Source organism: Plectropomus leopardus, chromosome 14 (assembly GCF_008729295.1).
Source record: "Plectropomus leopardus isolate mb chromosome 14, YSFRI_Pleo_2.0, whole genome shotgun sequence".
NCBI lineage: Eukaryota > Metazoa > Chordata > Actinopteri > Perciformes > Serranidae > Plectropomus > Plectropomus leopardus.
Genome location: NC_056476.1, coordinates 15,180,133 through 15,199,783, shown reverse-complemented (window position 1 = coordinate 15,199,783; position 19,651 = coordinate 15,180,133). Strand labels below are relative to the sequence as shown.

The 19,651-nt window shown below is 42.3% G+C and overlaps 1 protein-coding gene across 1 annotated transcript; it reads right to left on the bottom strand.

Annotated features, from left to right (window-relative positions):
* Positions 1-10,438: 10,438 nt before the first annotated feature.
* Positions 10,439-13,435, bottom strand: sox11a (SRY-box transcription factor 11a). The gene has a single exon (XM_042501394.1). The coding sequence runs from the start codon at positions 13,307-13,309 to the stop codon at positions 12,212-12,214; it is 1,098 nt and encodes a 365-aa protein (XP_042357328.1). The 5' UTR covers positions 13,310-13,435; the 3' UTR covers positions 10,439-12,211.
* Between the last annotated feature and the right edge of the window lie 6,216 nt (positions 13,436-19,651).

The window sequence follows — 19,651 nt, the reverse complement described above, 5'->3', positions numbered from 1 at the left end:
GTACAGTATTGGCTTTCAGTGTCATTAACTTTTCAGCAGTAAGCAGGTTTCTGTCACCACTGACCAAATTGCTTTAAATGCACGGCAATTACACGGTTGAGGCTGGCGCTTAAAAGATGAGTATAGTTTCTGTAGTAAGACCTAATGGGATTATTAGTGAGTTTTTATGAGAGGGGAACTTGCAGCTCATATTGGAAGTGGGATTATATGTTTCAATGATATACTGCACCAGCCAGCTGGTCTTCATGTTAATTACTGGATTACCCTTTCTAATTAAGAAATCTGTAAAGAGGAGTTTAATAATTCATCAAATCACAGTGGTACAATTCCTTGTATTACTCTCGATTCTTCCCTTTATATCCCCCCTTTTTTCTTTTTTTTTTTTTTTTTTTTTTTTCCTTGGTGGCCCCCACATGCAGACATGGAGGCAGCAACACCTCGTTACCCAGAGTTAAAATGTGTTAGCTTGAGGCTTAAACATGGCCTTAGCATGTTTAAATCATGCTGAGCATATCACAGAGGCCATGCAGGCTGTTCCCTTTGATATATATTTGCAGCATAATGTGTGGTTTTGAAAATCAATGAGGAGTCCTCTTTTGATCACAGTTGTGTCCCTCATCTCACCACTCCGGAAAAATAGCGAATGACCATCCTGCCGCAGAGGTGAGCCGCTTACAGACTCAACATGTACGGAAGTGCAGCTGCAAGCCTGGGTCTCGTGTGAACAGCGGTGACCTGGTATTTTGACCAAGAGTCTGGTGTGAATGATTAAATGTAGATTGAAGCTGTGGTCAATATATGCCATACATGTGGTGTGTTTGAAAGTGAAATCAGCAGCACACATGCAGCCCCTAAAAATGCCCTGTGTAACTAGGACCTTCTGTTGACATTACTACACAAAGGAGTAATTACTGATGTGCAAATGTATTTTTTAGGCTTACATTTAAGATGAAATTGGGAACATTAAATTAGTTGTCCTTAAATCTTCAATTTAATTAAAATTAAAGAAACAAAGGCAGCACATAATACAACCAAAACACACCCACATCTAAACAAGTTAAATGGTATGCTCCATTCGCACTGTCTGAGTCCCCAGCTGGAAATTTCAACTAGAACATATCCTGAAGTCAAATTTCTGACACATAAAGGCCCTCATCAACCTCAACTCCAGGATGGCTGCCCTACGCAGCAGCTGTAGTGAAAGCTGTAGTAGTATAACATTTTCTGGCACTTCTGTCTTATTTGTGTGACATTAAAACAACTTTAAGCTGCAAACAGGTTGCTAGAGTGTTTGCATGCGCAAAATACAGTGTAATGCAGTGTAATGACTAACCTGGCCAGAACTGGTACTGCTGACAACATCTTGGTTTTCCAATGTGATTTACTGGAACACGATTAACTCAGGTGTGACATCCTCCCCAACTCCGACCTTTGAATTCCAAGGTAACTGGCAGGCAGCATAAAACACCTAGAAAAAAAAAAACTTTCACTCAGGGGCAAATTCACAAACAGATGCAGTCGCTTATAGCACCATGAATGCACATCACTTGCAACTGTTATGTGCCCTGTCTTAAAGTCAGATTCAAAAGGTTATTGCACTAATGATATAACAATACAAACAAACCTAAAAAACTTTGCAGCTGGGTGCAATTTGCCATGTTTTACATCTGATTACATTGTCCATGTGGCAATGTATGAATGTTGCCTTTGCACCAAGAACACAGTAGGCAGAACAATGGCAAAGAGAAAAAAGGAAACGGACTGAGAACAAGCTGCACAGCCACAAGTGAGTCACATGGTGTTACAGGTGAAAAAAACAAAAAAACAAAGTCCCCTAAAATTCATCACAATATATTTATATATATACAATATCACAAATACATGTTTTAACTGTTTTAAACCGTACATGTAGAGAAAGTGCACCAGAAGGTTTTACCCAGATGTATAAAGACATGTACATGTGTCAATTTTTTTAATAGAAAACACATCTGAGTATACTAGAAATAATACCATATGTAGATCTAGCCATTTGAACAGTATGGCTGTAGCTAGAGTAGGTGAGAGGTATGAAAGGTAGCCACAGGTCCTGACCAATGTGGGGATAACGCAGAGATATTCCTCAAAACTTCAGGTAAGGAATTTAAACATGAAGGAGAGAAAGCGTATTTGGGTATGCATCAGTTACCACCAACTTGCAGTAGACAACAATAATTTTACTGTAACTGCGTGTGGCTTTTAGCATTGATCTTTATGAGCTGGATGGTTTTTGCAATGAGACTTATTTGCATAGAAATGTTTGCTTATTAACTAATTCAAATACATGCATATAGCACAGGAGAATCTAGGCGCAATTTGCTTGGCAGCGCAGAAATGGGTGCATTTCACCATTTGCGTGTGCTTTAAGAAGCGAATTCTCTTTTGTCTTATTTGTGCAGATTTAGTGGCAGCAAAAGCTGCACAATCCTCTTGTGGGTTCACCAGCATTCATGATCACAACAGCATTCAAATCAGCGCATAACGGTAAGTCTGATGCCTTGAATCGCTATGTATAATCTAACAAGTGATATGATTTAACAAGAAACGGTATATAGTGTCTTAGAATAAATCAGAAATATGTTTTACATGTGAAATGAACTTGGCTATGGTATGCCTGTGTGTTTCAGTTGTATAATGTGGGAGAGAAAATAACTCCATTCTGTAGGGTCTCGGATTAGCGATCCGTGATTTCATCAGGTCCAATATGAAATATCTGAAGGAGGGAAATGTAGGTCATTCAGAACACCATCAAACAGCCACACTCAGGCAGCACCATGCAGGCCCACGTTTGTCTCCTGTATCTGTGAGGACATTCTCAACCGCCCGTGGGTATTTGTAATGACCCAGTGACAGCATTTCTCTGCTGGCGGCTGAGGTGCTCGACGAAATGAATAACTCTGACCAGCCAGGAGAGAAGCAGGGAGAGAAGGCGAGTGTGTGTGTGTGTGTGTGTGTGTGTGTGTGTGTGTGTGTGTGTGTGTGTGTGTGTGTGTGTGTGTGTGTGTGTGTGTCTGTCTGTGTGAGCAGTGTTTGTGTGTATCAGCAGTGAAGAGTGGGGCTACATGTCACATCTCCTCAGACACTATAGCTCCAGTCCCCACCGGCTACAAACAATCTACAACCACCCAGAACCTCCCACAGAGGCTGTGCACGCCGCATATGTGGCAGTAGCACGTAATATGTGTCTCTACACTGTCTTGTTTGTCGCCTTGACCAGGCCACATGTTCCTCTGGTTTAGGCCTCAAAGTCTGTGTCATGATGGGAACACTGGGGAGACAATAAAATCAACCTAGGAATCCCATTGGGAGGAGATAGAAACTGCCAACTCTGTGCTTAACTCCCAGAAATACAGAATTACTTGCTCGCGCCCCGACACTCTTTAAGATGTAGTTTCTGATGTGCTGTATTTTTCATGAACATAACATTTCTCCATAATGGATATAGATTCAGCATGATGCATATGAATTGTTCATTCTGCATACATATGAATAATTCAACAGCATGATTCGTTTTGCCCTTTTTTTGGGTTCAACATGCACTGGAGGGCATAGGGGGAGGGAAGTTTTTTTTAAGTCCCACTCAGCTGCTGGCACATTTTCATTTAGTCTCTCCATCTCTTACAATAACATCTGAAGTTGTCTCTGAATATATAGTTGGACAGAGCCATTAAAATCTACATGCAGTTAATGGACTTTTTGGCAGGAGTTGTCATTTTATAGATGCAATCCTGAGAGAGCATTACTTCGTCTGAGTGTCTCCTTTGCTAATCAGCGAGGTCAAACATCCAACTGGCAACTGTTTGATGTTTCTGGTTTGGTAAAATATGGATTGCTTTACCAGAAGTACAAGATTATTCAGGAGAATGGAGCTGCTGCTGTGATTTGGAATAAATGTTTTATGCATCTGCTGAACATATAACTCATTACGCAGCATGTTGGTGTAATTTGCTGCAAGATTTTTCATTGTCTCAAAGTCTAGAACTTTATATCAACATTTCAACTTGACTGATTGCAGAACATAATCGCATTTAGCTCAGCAAAGCACCTTAAAAACATCTGTTTTCAAGAATATTCCTCTCATCGGCTTCCTTGCAAGCACAAACTTACAAAGCATTTTATAACAGACTAATGCTTCAAAAGTCTGAGAATGTAAATCGAGTCTGTCTAGCATCATCCACATTCACATTCATAATTAATTCGAGAGGGCTATGTGTTATGTTTTTCACGTAGGCTGTGTTGAGTTGGAGGCAGGGGGCCCGCTATCAAAAACCTTGCAGGATAGCAATCATTAGAACCTTAGCCCCCCTGGTAAGCAAGCCATGCTTCCTGTATAGGGCCCCAGAGGATTCAGTGTGCTAATTATTTACTGAAGCAGCAAAGACTATCAAATGAGACCCTGCGTCGAGTCTAACTGTGAGGGGGGTACCCTGACAGTGTAACCTGGGTAACATGCAAATAGAGGGAGAGAGGGGGAGGGCAAGACAGACAGACAGACAGACAGAGAGAGAGAGAGAGAGAGGGAGGAAACACAGTGTATAATGGTCAGAGTGCACTGGAGGAGTTGAGGTTCACTGGTGAGTCAGGAAAGGTGGGGCCACAGAGGGGCACAGCAGCAGAGTATTAGATTTCAGATGCATATGAATGACCAACTGCTGGCTCTGCTCTAGCTTTAGGGGGAAATTGCATGGAGTCCCCCTGAGCTGCAGTTTTGGATCTAGATTACAGCCTGACTTAATCCTGGGGTGGGTAGGTAGGGGGTCATGAATGTCTGTTGCTGCTATCATTAAATTGAAGACTTGCAGAAGATTCCCCTTAACTGAGTTTTAGTATAACTACAAGACTATGCTGGGTGCTCCATGATCAAGAACAAGCATACTCAATGTCCAGAACTATACATGTAGAAATGTGGGGAATGCAGGGAACATGTCCCACTCAATTTTTAGAAAGTGTAAAAACTTGTTGTCAAAACATGTTTTGACAAATTGAAGATATTCATACCATAAATTGCTGCGGAAAAGGCTTTTGGATAAAAACTCACCAGATTGCAGGAAATTAAAGGTCCAGTGTGAAGTATTTAAAAGAATATATATCAGCAGGAATAGAATAAGTATATTTTCTTTAGTGTACAATTACCAGAAAATAAGAATTATTGTGTCTTCTGCACCTAAAAGTAAGCTGTTTATATATACAGTACATAGGGAATGGGTCTTTGTTTGCAGAAATCACCATGTTGCATTGCTGTGTTTCTACCATGCCATTCACGGTTTTGTGTTGGCCACCGCTGTTAGAAGGATCTCTGTGACCATAGCTTTGGAAAAAATGTTTTAAAACTTGAAACTTCCTTATTTAGTGTTTTTACCCGTTTAAATCACCTGGCCTGTTTGCTTTGAGAGGAAGATAATTCATCTCCCTGTAAAAACCTTTAGAAAGTCTGGATCCAAAATAAGTTGTGTCCACATTAAGTTATCTGAGAAAATAGGTGAGCACACAGCCTGTTTGTTTATGCAGGTGCTGAGCTCTGTGAAGTATCTAACAGCGAAACAGCTTTGGAAAAACACTGATTTGTACCATAAAACTGATTTATTTTGTGTTTTACCGGTTTAAATCACCTGGTCTGTTTGTTTTGGAGAGTAAAAGACCTCTGCTGATAATTTGGTTCCTGATGAAAACCTGAACATAGAACACTGACAGAATTCTAACCAGGAGAAGTTGATTGCAATCTGCAACTCTCACCACTCGATGCCAAATAAATCCCCCTAAATCTTGCACACTCACTTTAAAGGCCCAGACACATCAAACCAACATCAAAGAACTAGTAGTGATCCAGCCGACTGTTGAGTTAACACTCGTCGCCTCACATCACCTCACGTCTCTGACGTCATATAACGTCCCTGATGGCACCTCACGTCGCCTCATGTTGCCTCACATCACCTCGTGTTGCCTCATGTCGCCTCATGTTGCCTTACGTCACTTCATGTCCCTGACTTTGCCTCACATCCCCTCACGTTGCCTGTGTCTCAGCCAAAAAGTTGCACATGAATTCACAAGAGGACTTCAACTGAAGGCCAGTCTGCACACATATTCTTCTGCACTCACGGCAAGGGATATAACTCTCCATACCAGCAGGCGGCAGTGATCATCATTCAAAAAGAGAAACCCAAAGACCGATCAAGCTTACTCTCTCTTGACTTTGGTTCTTTGTTTACATCCCACACTTCTGTTCGTGACGAGGGTGACAGAAGCAGAAGCTCACCGCCGGCCCAACATTGACCGACGGTCGACCATTGGCTTGATGAGTCAGAGTCGTTAGTCTTTGATGCTCAAAATTATCTGGAAGAGGATCCCCACAGTCCCAGATTCCTATGAATGGGATGAAACCTTGATATCCTTGGTTGAGAACTTGCTTCAAGACCGGTCCATGCTCCAGTACCAGCTAAGTTTCTGCATTTCGCATGACAAGGAACAAAAAACAAACCAAAAAAAAACCTCACAAACAAACAGCCACATGCACACACTCACACCAAAAACGGGGGAGGGGGGTTACACTGTGGTCTTAAATCCATGCATCTGGGCAAAAAGCCAAACACAATCTCCTCAGCAGATCCACACACGCAATAAGAGAGCAGTGAGCTCTAATAATACACTATAATACACTCCATTTGATTAGAGGGCAACAACATTATCTGGTCAACAAGCACATATAAACACATATGGACTCCTGGATTATATAAAGCTATAAAAACTAAACCAAATGAATGTAACTTGATAAAAACACACTCGCTTATGCGCTAATGTGGATTAAAATGTGATTTTGGTGCATACATTATGACCCATCGTGACCCTGACATAGAGGGCTTATGCCCTTTTTTTCTTATTGGAAAGTGCAATGGGCTCCCGCAGCTGCTGTAAAGCTCTAAAATAAATATCAAGCATACAGTCACACTTAATTCCAAACAAGGTTATGTAAATCCTTAACTGACCTCCATCAGGCCAACCAACTTGGGGGTTTGCTCTCTAAACAAATATGTCATTGCAAGTCAGCTCTAATTAAACTAAGACTATTATTGTGGCATTTTTGAAACCCAAAAGGCTCAATGCATTTTCTCTCTCACATTGAGTGGCACGCACAGCTCATATTGAACACCCGAATCTGTAAAATGTCACCCAGGACACTCCATTTGATCAATTCGATTAATAGAAAACTCCAGAATTGGGTTTGAAAAGAGAAGCAGGTGTGCGACCGGGTTCCTGCCCTCTCAACAGATAATTCACATGACGGATGCGCGACCTCCAGCAGCTCCCCACAACCTAAAAAGTGACCTTCTCCCAATGAGATCTTACCACGTGTCAGAACATATTCTTGGAGGAGTGATTGAACTGTTTGTTTCTGTGTCAAAGAGACAATAGCACCGCAAGCTTAAACTGCTCTCGACAACCTGCTGTGTCTGCTTTCAGAACAGCAGCTTCCCCCCGAAAAAAAACTTCTTTTCAATGTCTCATTGCCTTTGCTAAATAATGAAAAACTGCAATGAAGTTGTGAATGGAAAATTAGGCAGCAGCAGACCATGCGGGTTACTTGCTCCCAGCTACACACTTATTATCTGTTACACCGCCTGTTTTGTATCCGAGCCACATCAAGTTAAATCTGAGTTTAACTCTGGTTCATACGTACAGCACTTTTTCCACTCTATCCATTCGCCTCTTATCTCTCTCTCTCATTCACTCCCTTCAAATGTGTGTGCACATGTGTGTATGTGCAAGAGTGCTAAAACACCATGAGGGAATTGGGTCTTTGCCACCCCCTCCTTCTCACAAATGTGAAGGGATAGTAAATATCAGTGCAGCAGATGGGGCCGATGCTCCCTCTCTGCCTCCCTCCCATACACTGGGAGGGCAGAGCAAATGGATAGCCATCAACAGCAGCAGGAGTCGCCCCAGGCCAAGACTGGAGTAGAGGACACAGGGACCGGACTGTTGCTCAGGCAGGCAATTTTCCATTCAAATTCTCCCTGACTATCAGCTAGTGAACAGCATTAGGAATAAGCACTTATAAGGTCATTATATTGAAAATTTCATAATAAACAGGCATCCTGTAAAAAAAAATAATGTTTTCTCACCTGGATTCACTAGATAATAATTGATATCTATGGTCCAAATATCTGTTTGGATCACAGCGCAGGACTCACTGTTGCACACAGGACCTACTGCTGGTGTGTCATTTCAATACTGTCACACTGCTTGCAGGAGCTGTAAAGCACTAGCGGTGCCTAACAGCATGACATGCTTGTGTAACAGAGCAGGAGAGGGGCTTTGCTCGGACACAAGGGGTGTCAACGCCGTCCCGATGTCAGACAGCAGATTCTGGAGCAGATACCATAAATCGCGCCCGCTTGTCAATTAACAGACAGTAAACAGGTTTAAATTTAGGCGAGAGGTGCTGTTATTGTTGTTATGAAACCTCCAGCATGGAGAAGCATATATCTGTATTCCCATAGCAATATTAGACAGCCTCCCACTGGGAGAAGAGGAGCACATGTGGATCAACGATGACACAACATGGAATCGTACTGCGCAGCAGCATAAGCTAAGCAGTGATGTAATGCAACTGAGCTCACTGGGTGAGAGTCAGTGCGGTGAAAAAACATAACTGGTTGCATTATTACTGGATTTAACATCAGTGGACTTAGACAGAGACCGGTCACAAAGGAATTTAATCTCTGTGCACTGAGATAGCATTGACATATTTTAGATGTCCAATTTAAGCAACTTGCAACTGGGAGATCAACCTCCAGCCTTCAGGGTCTTTGTAAAGGTGTCACACGCAGCATTTGACTGTGACATCCTAGGTTATATGAATGATTTAAACGCTCAAGGGATTGGAAATTACTTTCTTTTGTCGCCACAATATCCCCCCTCCGCTGGATCCTGGGGAGGACGGTATCTCACTCAGCGTCTCCGGAGCATTCTAGATTTCCATTTATTTATTTAAGGAGGAAATAGAAGGAAATTTCAACGGGTCACTAATTTCATTTCAACGTGTACCGGTGGCATTAGCCCTGAGCAGATATTTCAGAGGAACACAAAATCAATGTTGAGATTCTATTGGGAATAGCCCTGGAACCCATTAGCAACTTTGACCAATAGGTCAGGTAAAGTAATAGCTAGATAAATGTTTTATTACAGATTTGCAAACTGACTTAATGTGGGGGCTAGTACCTGTGCAGCCATGCATGGCAAATATTCATCATTAGATTCTATTGCTGTAATGAACACAAATCTCTCAGTGGCCGAGGCCTCTGGTTCTTTATATGTGATCTGTTAAAGGTGGGTCTCTCTGAACGGGGCCCCACGGAGGAGACAAAAGGCTCCATCTGCGGTCCTCTGGCGACACTGTGAAGATGTTATCGCTTTAAATTAATGGTTTGTTATGCTAATTGCATTTTACATGACATCATATATGGTTGAGACGCATTACACTATTGCTCATCGCTTCTAATAAACAACCTTTATATGAGAGAGCTTGCATACAGTAGCTACAGATGACAAGATCCTTGTGACTCAGACTGAGTCATAACATAATCAGCTCTGCACAATAACATTGTATCACGGTTAAATTATTGTATGCAAGGTGCACTATACATTCTGTTTTCACAGAATATTTCACCCACTAGTGTTTATGTTTGTCTTTTTATTACTTCAGGGGTTCTCTTATCATCCAGTGCCGCATCCCTGCTCGTTCTGTGTCCTACCAGCTATTTACTTTTATTTATCCGAACTCCCTGGTGGAAATGAGGCACTGAGCGATAAAAGAGAGAAGCTGTTGTACTCAAGAACTGACGAAGAACCATATTACGCCTTCTCTGCTGTTCCTACTGACCTACTACCCCTGTTCCCAAAACACATTTCACTACTGACATGAAGGATTAGTGGACTTCAAGACAGACCTTTAGAGTTTCACATTTGAGTTAGACTCTGAGCATTTTTTTCAGAGATTAAACAGTATCTGTCTGGAAAAAGTGCCATTGTTTATCCCAGAGTGAGCATATGTCCCATTAAGACATTTTTTCAGCCCTCTGTTCGCACAGCTCTCATGCCGTTCTGTGCCGGGCAGCAGAGTGCTACTTTTCTGAATGGAAGCCAGACAGACTGAGAGCTCCCACACACTGTGCAGAGCGGCTCCTGTTTCCAGCTCCGTCTCCAAGGGGACCACCGAGAACCACCAATCACGTCGCTCCGTGCAAGCCAGCGGGCAATTCAATTTCTTAAAGCCGCAGTGTCCGTTTTAAAAGGGGGGAGGTGTTGTGAAAGAAAGCGACAGTAAAGCACCCCGACACTGCAGTTTAAAAGTTTCCTTTTTTTTCCTTTTTATTAAATGTGAATTCACATGTTAGTTTGAGCCCATCCATTTCAGAGTATCCGCCTACATACAAAATAGGCATCATTCTGTTATCACATCCTTTTTTTTTTGCAAACGCAACAAATAACACATCTGTGTACATATATTCACAAACTGAAAGGACAGTCGAAGGTGGTAGGTACTTATTTATTAAAAGATGAGTCAAAGACAGATTCACACTTGGAATGTGAAGTAACTACTGCCTAGAACTTCCAACAAAACGTCTTGGCATATAATTAGGTCATATTCCAAAACCTTTTTATCAAACAGACTTCATATGTAAGACCCACATAAAAATAAACAATATCTGCTTTTTTTTAAGTGCAAGAAATAAAAAATACAGGTTTATGGTTAATGTTTTAAAAAAAGAAGGCAGTCTTCAGTTTTAAAATAAAGTTTCATTTCATGAAACAGGACTATGGAATGTTCTTTTTTGCTTGCTTGTTAAACTAATGCCAGACCACCACGTACTTGTATCAGACTATGCCCTTCTGCAGAACTCGTACTTTCCCTAATTTTTCAGATTCAGATTTTGTGTCAGATATGCCTGTTATGTGTCAAATTACATTCAAATTGTGTTGATATAGTATGCATCACACCATGAGGCCATATTATATTGTTTTGTATCAGTTCCAGCTGATTTGTTTATTTTTCTGCCCGGACAGGCTTCAGCATCATAACATGAAATGATGTTGACAGTGCACAAGTCTGTTTTTCCATCACTTGCTACAATTGTTGATGGTCTGAATCTTAAGAGTATATATTGCACAAAAAAATGAGAGGGGGGAAAAACAGTATGTGCCATAAAAAATACCAAAATCCAGTTTCACACCTGCGATTGGGACCCATCCACATATCACGAGTATGATATACATAAACTCCTAACTTTACTATATTACAGTACATATACAATCTTGAAACTAGTTCCAGCTCTGAGGTATGTGTTCCCCATGATGCCATTGTATCGTCTACAAATACTCAACAAATCTGCTCTACAACTGTACAAAACCTAGTTTGAAATCACAAGGCATTTTTGATGCAAGTTTTAATTTAACTTAATCCTTAAAACCAGGACTCCCTTGCATGCTAAAAACAAATGATAAAGGGAAGAAGTGCCTGAAACTCACTGAAAGCACAGTAAGAACATTCCCTTTTAACTGTACAAAAATATGCCTGAAAATATCTTACTTTTCTTTTAAAAAGATGAGGTCTGTTATGTATCAAAATGTTTTCCTCCACACCTGTATTCTGCAGAGGTTTAGGCTGCTTAATTTACCAAAACCAGGAGGTAAACTGAATCAGTTACAAAAGAAACAAACATTTGCGGCATTTAGAAATTACATAAACCGTTGTAAAGTAACATCCTGAACAATTGTCAGTTCACAGATTTGCTTTGAGTCAGTCCACAGTCCGTATCAGCTCCCTGCAGTTTTTTAATGTTTTTAAGAGGATAAGATGCATAGAAGTTCACGTTATTTTTCCCTTTTGTGGTCCGTTTAAGCTGAAAAGTAAATGCAGACCTACTTGGGGGGAAAAAATCCATAAAACCCTGTCATGCTGCCAGAAAAAAAACGTCTGCAGACTTTTTTTTTTTTTTTTGCTACCAGCTTCATAAGCATCTCATTCCTCAAACCTCACCTCCTGGTCCTCCACCTCCCTCCACGAGGACCCTTCAGAAAACCCACAGGAGGCAGGGCTAGGGACAACTTGACCAGGACACATATATAATTTACTTTCTCCCTTCTCTGTTATTACTAGAGGAACTTTTTTTCTCAATTCTCAGTATGTGAAGACCAGGTCGGAAAAGTTCGCCTCCAGCCAGTCCCCGGCAATCATCTCACTGAGTTCTGGCGTGCAATAGTCTGGGAATTCAAAGTGAGAGCCCAGGCTGCCCTCACTGAACGAGTCCAGGTCCTTATCCACAAGAGACAGGGAGAGGTTTCCTGAATTGGGGTTGCCCAGCTCCGAGCCTGGAGCGCTGGGGGCGAAATTTAAACTAAAGTCAAACAGCAAATCGTCCGCGTCCTCGCCGGAAGAGGAGCTGCTGCTGCTGGAGGAGGAGGAGGATGTGGAGACCGACCTGGAGGATGCTGGTGAGACAGAAGCAGCGTGCAATGTGCTCTGCTTGGTAATGTTTTTGATATTGTAAAACAGTCTGTTGTTGCTCCGCACTTCTTCGTACATGCTCGTGCCCTCGGACTCGGCCGAGGAGCTCAAAGTTGGGCTCGCGGGAACTTTGGCTACATTGTACGGCCTCAGGCGCTCCTCGTCCCCCGCCGCCTTAATCCCCATCCGGTAGTCCTCTTCGTACTCGTCGTCGTCGTCCTCGTCGGTGAGCTCACTTTTCACAGTCTTTGTAACTTTTAAGCTGGGAAACACACAGTCCTCGTTGTAACCGTGCGAGGACTTGGATGCGCTCTTAGTCTTTATCTTTGAACACTTCTTGCTGGGAGTCTTTGCAATTTTAGCGCACTTCTCCGGAGACGGTGCTGATGATTTTGAACTGTCGAGCTTTGGTTTTTTCTTCGGTCTGTACTTGTAGTCGGGGTAGTCGGCCATGTGTTTTAGCCGCAGCCTCTCGGCTTCTCGGATGAACGGGATCTTTTCGCTGTCCTTGAGCATCTTCCACCTCTTCCCCAGGCGCTTTGAAATCTCCGCGTTGTGCATGTCCGGTGACTGCTCCATGATCTTTCTCCTCTCGATTTTGGACCACACCATAAAGGCATTCATGGGTCTCTTGATGTGACCGGTGGCTGTCTTGCACCAGTCCGGGTTTATCGGCACGGGGCTGCATGCCATAAATTCACTCTCCTCAGAATCCGTAGCCTCCCTGGACATGCTCCCGTCCGTCTCGCTGTTGTCTGTGTGCTGCACCATTGTCCTCCGTTTTTCCAACAAGTCACTTTGTGTCCGGACGCACAGTGTCTATCAGCCCTCCTCTCTGTGCCCCAAGACGCCTCGGCTCTTGTGTTTTGCGTCCACGTCCACTGCGTAAGTCTCAAGCTCTGCACTCTTTTTCCAGAGTTACAAACTGCCTTCTTAACTAGTTATCAGCTTTTTCATGTCCCCTGCGTCACGCGCAACCATCCAATCAGGTCCCTTCCACTCCGCCCCGCAGACTCCATCCAAGACTCCCCTTAACCCTTTTTATTCCTCCCTCCCCAGCTCTCATTGGAGTGGAGGTGGGGATTTGTGGTACACAGTGTCTGGGGCAACACGCCGGGCGAGACAGGCATATTAAACACACAGTTAGCACTCTGCGCTCCTGAGACGCGCATCCACGCTCCAAAGCGCACATGAGGTCCCTTATTTTAAAACTAAAGAGAGAAAATGTGTCAAAGAAGAGGTTATTCTCCAGACAGACAGCCACTCTTTACAGATGTGTCTGGAGGAAAAGATTCAGGCTATGCGATTATTTGCTTTTTTCCTCCCTCAGGTTGGATACTGAAGGTGGCGCTTGGACACTGTTGCAGGCGCGTGGATGCGTCGCTGCCTGCTGTAGAAGGATGCATCACAGCAGCTGGTAATGGCTTTAGAGGAAGACTCGATCATTGACTTTTAGTACAACCTCGTGTATTTCAGAGATTTCTCAAAGTGGAAAAGTGATATCACATTTTTTTCTTTTGCTTTTTTCGCTTTTTTTTCCCTGTTAGTTTCCATGTCTGCATTTGAATGAAGGAAATAGGTCAGTAGCACACTCTGCTCTAGAGATCTTGTTTGTGGTGTTTGAGCACCCAAAACACATCTGCAGCATCACATAGCCCCGTACTGATAAGAATTTATATCAGTGTATATAATTGTAATAACAGATCCCTATAAAAAGCAACAATAAAAACCCAGGATCCCAAAGCAGAAACACATGCTATGATTTCTTATCCATCTGGATTAATGCTCATGTAGCACAGTCTAAAGCATGCAAGCAAAGCAATAACACTCATTCAGATGGCAACATTTGGCAGTGCAGCCCCATACAGCCAGGCATGGATAGAAGGCTCCCTGCTGAGTTTGCTGTGTCAAGAGGCAGTGCAGCATCTATAGCTGGCGTCTCCTGCAACCCCCTCCACCCTCCTTCCTCCCCCTGGCTCTGGGTGGTAGCCAGCAGCGCTATTGGAGGCTGGGGCGATAAGGCATCCTGCTTTTTTCTCTCTGCTTCGTCCCCTAGAGGGCAATCACTTACCCTTTTGAAACCCTCCCCCCACCAAGACACCGTATTTTCCCCAGCTGGGGCTTAAGAAGTGTCTCTACTGATACAGAGAGAGAAGCGGCTGGAAAGGCAGAGAGAGGATAGCAGGGAGAAAAGAAAGAGAAAAAGGGGCACACGGGGGAAAAGACGAAGGCTAAGGAGACTGAAGGCGGTTTGAGGGAGAGAGACGCTGAGCGACAGAGGGGCTCTTGCCTTTTCCAACCTCTCGGAGCAGAGAGGCAACCCCCTGCCTGTCTCTCTCTCTCTCTCAGACAGAGATAGGGCTGAAATGCTTTATCATGACCACCCTGTGCTGATTAAGCCTTATCAGATATATGTGTCGGAGCAGCAGTCTCAGGAGGTTGGCGCATGCACATGCATGTTTTACTGTCAGGCTGGGGTTTTTTCCCTGATGGATTCATTTGAGTGGTATTTGATCTTCTGATCAGTGCAGATGTGGAGAGAGGTTATTTCAAATGAACTGATAAGATGGTGCCATATATATTAAGAATTTGCAAGCACTTATTTGCTCTGTATATGTCTTGAATTCTAGGAAATTGTCAACGTATACAGCACATGAAAGTCTGATATTCCACCATGGAAAATGAGAGCCAAATAAGAAGGGAAAGGAGGCTTATTCCTTCATAAAATAACACAAAATATATCGATCAGGTGTATCAAAATGATAGTTACCTGCATTATGATACTTCTTTTGCAATTCGCCCCTTGTTTATACATATCTAGCCTGCTCCAGCCTTATCTCTTCATTTGATGGTTTCATACTGGACATGAATCACAAGACCGCTTAATGATGAGCATGCAGGGTGGCTGTCCTGCTCATTAGCATGGCTCATTATTGGCTGTGAATGAGGTGCTGGTGTCAGCCCATACAGCCTATGAGTCATCTCAGGGAGGGTCTCATCACCATGTCTGCCTCACACAGATGCAGCAGTAATATTCCCCCTCTCCCCTCCCTCTCCCCTCCCACACAACCCCAACTGCCTCATTCACTGATCAGAGTCGAGGCGAGAGAGAGAGAGTTGCAGGATACTGAAACATGTTGTTTTGTCATTTTCAGTCTTACTCTAGAGATTACATATGATTAAACAGTGAAAATCCAGAGAGCTGCATTATTACTGTGTGATTTCTAATACCAAACACTTTCCAATACCCCAAAGGCAGATGTTTTAATGCTTATTTGCTGCTTTTTTCGTGTCAGGGGAGAGGACATTTTACTCCAGAGCGATGGAGTGTTGAATTAAGCGGTGGTTTTCATGTACGAACACTGAAAGAGGGTTTCAGGAGAAACAATTCCCTTTGCATTGCTTATCTAAAAGCCCCCCAAAGCAGCTGCTGCTCTCACAAAGGGCCAGTGAAGCGTTAGATCAATACTAACCCTGGCTAGAGGCTATCTGATGCTCAAAATGCATGGATCCATCTCCTCTGCATAGCCCCGAGACAGGTGTGGACTTCTGGAAGCCACTATCTGATGGCTTCACAATGGCTGAAGTGGGGTGGGAGGGGGTGCGGGGGCTAAAAGTGGGTGGTGAGGAAAAGGGGGTTGTTTTGGTTGCGCATAAAAAAAGGCAAATGAACTTTTCACTTGATAGACACAATCTTGAGTATCCTGTGTCCTCAGGTCAGAGTGTTTATTGCAGTGAATTGGGTGTTTTTCTTGCCCATATAGTGGAGTCACTTCATGGTAATCTAGTGCCTCGCACTGAATTTATTTGACGATTTCCAGCAGTTTGCTTGTAGTATAAGGTAAAGCACCGCTTACTGTAAAAGCTGATGTGTTGATTTAACTTTAAAAAAATCTAAGAAACTGATTACCTTGAAAAATGTAAGTAGATATAGCTATTAGTCTTAATTTATGTTAACTTAATTGCTAAGTTTGATTAAAATGTGGTCATATCTACTTAATTTTGCAACGTTGTTGCAACTTAACTCTGACAATTATAAATAAATCAATCTTTCCAAGTTTTAGCAAATTCAGTAAACCAAGTTTATTGCGCTATATAGTATCTGTATTCTGCTGGTTGCAAACTAGTTAAACATATTTGTATTTTCTTAAACATGTTCACAAAACAGAACTCACAGATCTCCTAACTTCATCATTGGCAAAATCCTCTTTGTCATGATCAAGTTAAGCCAGACTAACTTGTTTTAATGAAGATGCTAATACTTAAAAAGAACAAGGTCATTTTAATTGTTGTTTTTAAGTTTTGACAACTTCACAAAATGAAATACATCCAGCTAAATTTTAAGTTAGCTTAACATTTACATATAAAGTAACCATAAATTACTGTAGGATTAATGGTTATATTTACTTTTCTTTTCCAAGGCAATTGATTTTCAAGATCAACTTGTCAGATTTTACAGTGTTACGTCTTCAACATACAGACTAAGTCCTCTGAAACCCAATATCAGCTCATGAATCTGAAGATTTATACTCTGTAAGCTCTATTTTGCAACCCTTCGTTGTCTTGACTCCTGAGTTGATACTAAAATGAGCCATGTCAGCTGGCCCAGAATTTGTTTCGCTGGCCCGCCTGTCGCTCCAGCCTCATTCCACAGAGATCACGCTCTCTTCCTCTCTCTCCCGAGATAAGAAGAGCTTTGACAATAAGGAGGATTTCACAGCAGTTTGGAGGTTGTTGTTTTGCCACTTAAGTGTTTGTTGCCTGCGAGGCCTTTTTTTATGCCCCCGTTGTTGCTTTACATTCTCGACTCAATGCAAATGTATCTCCAGGGTGTCAGGTTGTTTGTTGACCTCCTTGATGTGGCCTCTGTCTCTCAAGGTCTGATGCTTAGCGGATACTTGAGACTGGAGTATCTTGTCGCGAATGTAAACAGCTGATGCTTGAGTACTATGCTGGAATGTTTGTCATGCAGACACACAAATACAATCAGAGGCGTGAAGCTGGTGCCCAGTGTACTCCTGTACTTGCAACAGTCCTCAACTTACAAAAACACAACTGGGAGTTTAGTCCATTCAAGCACTGTATTAAGTATTAAGCAACATTACATGCTGCTTTAGAATGTTGTAATAATAATAATCCAATAAAAAAATGTCAGTCAGAACTCTCCCAGTTTGGAGAAGCAGGCCGGAGTCCAACACAGGAGCTAAACTATGTACTGCTGTGGACAACAACTAAATGTATTTTAGCCACATAAAATAGTCTTACCTGAAAAAAACAAGTGTACACTATATTCAGAATATTTTCTCTGCTTCACCTTGATGGTGCCGCAAGAGTGGCAGCTGGTTGCAGGAGCGCCGCCCCTCGTATATGCCCATATATCTATATCTCTCTCATATATATGTACAAGTGGAAGGTGTATATTCTGTAAATAGTCTTTTGTGTATAGCCCTGCCCATTTAGTACTTTATATTTTATAGTTGGTATATTTGTATATTTATAAATTCTGATAGGTACATACACATTTTCTATTTCTTAGCTTAATTTTATAAGTATCCTACTGTCACTTGCTCCTTCCTATCTGTACTGCTTGAGCTGCTGTGACAAGTGAATTTCCCCAGTGTAGGATCAATAAAGTTTTATCTTATCTTATCTTATCTTAATGTCAAACAGTGATGTCCAACGTGAAATGAAGCCTTTATATCACTCCCCTCGAAGCCTGACTACTTTGAGAAAAACAGTGATTTAACATCACTGAACACAAGTGTTGCTTGTCTACTGCTGCCTTAAACAGGTATTTTGTTTGTGTTATTGATTGACTTTGATTAGTTCTGATAAGCCAAAGTCACACAATCACACAAAATACCGAAATGATATAAACAGGGATAGACCAGAAGCTCCCGTGTTCAGCTAGAAAAAATACTGTTTTTGGTAATGGAGTCTGGTGGCTCTGACTGTTGGGGTTGTCTGATAGAAAGCTGTGAAAATACTCTCAATGTAGTGCACACTTAAATTGTTTGAGATCTTTTTTGAGGTGGGACTTTTTTAAGGTGGCCAAAATAAGTTTTGCTGCTACCTGCCATCCACAGCAGTACATTGCTTTGATTTTGTGTCAACACCCCTACCCATGTCTCCAAATGATCTATTGCATGTTGTACACCAATTGTGGATAAGTACCCCATACAACCCCACTTCAAAATATGCCTTAAAGTACATTTACCTGATAATACTACTTTCTCTGAACACGTCTTCCACCACTGACAATACAACCAACTTTAACAACTTCTCCAATGAATTACCCCCCCCCCACCTCCAGCATGCATTAAACCCCGAGGGGGACTATAAACTTAGAGTGTAGCCTATGTGAGACAAGAGGACCAGCGTGGGTGCAGGACTCAAGTAAGTTTGTAACTGAATACTTTGTCACTTGGGCAATTATTGCACTGAGGATCGTGAGATATGACAATGAGACATTTTATTAGCTGGCTACACATAAACAGTCTTTACACAGGTGACAACTGTTTGAATTTTATACAAAAGCGTGAAGAGTTTCCTGTCTTACTTCTCTCTCTCTCTCTAAACTGTGCAGATGCTGCCCCACAAAGTAATGGGAATCCACAATGGCCTGAAGGAGATGACATCATCCTAGAGCAACTCAGGCTTTCACAGTACAGTATGTTCTACAGTAATCATATTGCCATGTCATTCCCCATAAGCTCTGGCCATTTAAATCCTTTAATTATATACCAACAGCAGTGAAGCGGTGTTTACTGTAAGAGTCCAGTGTACCTAGTTTTCTATTGTACACTGTAGCTTGTGTTAATAAACTTGTGTGGAGGAAGAACCCTCCAGGCGCTCACAGCCACTGTAATGAGAGTGTGTTTAGTCTGGAGACTGTGTAGGACTAATGCTGATGGATTGTATGGCTGCAGGTCAGGTCTTGCACTCACACACACACGGGTGGAGAGACTGTGGAGAGGGCAAGGGAAAGTTACATCCATAATATTATAAAACATAATGTGTGTCAGTCCAACGTAAAGTTATCACTACCGTGGTCATACAAGCCAGATAAAAACTATACATCATTACAGCCTAAATACAAAATGAGGACATTGT

What these genes read in the sequence shown, in the direction of transcription:
- sox11a (XM_042501394.1), bottom strand. Translation starts at nt 13,309, where the DNA reads ATGGTGCAGCACACAGACAACAGCGAGACGGACGGGAGCATGTCCAGG.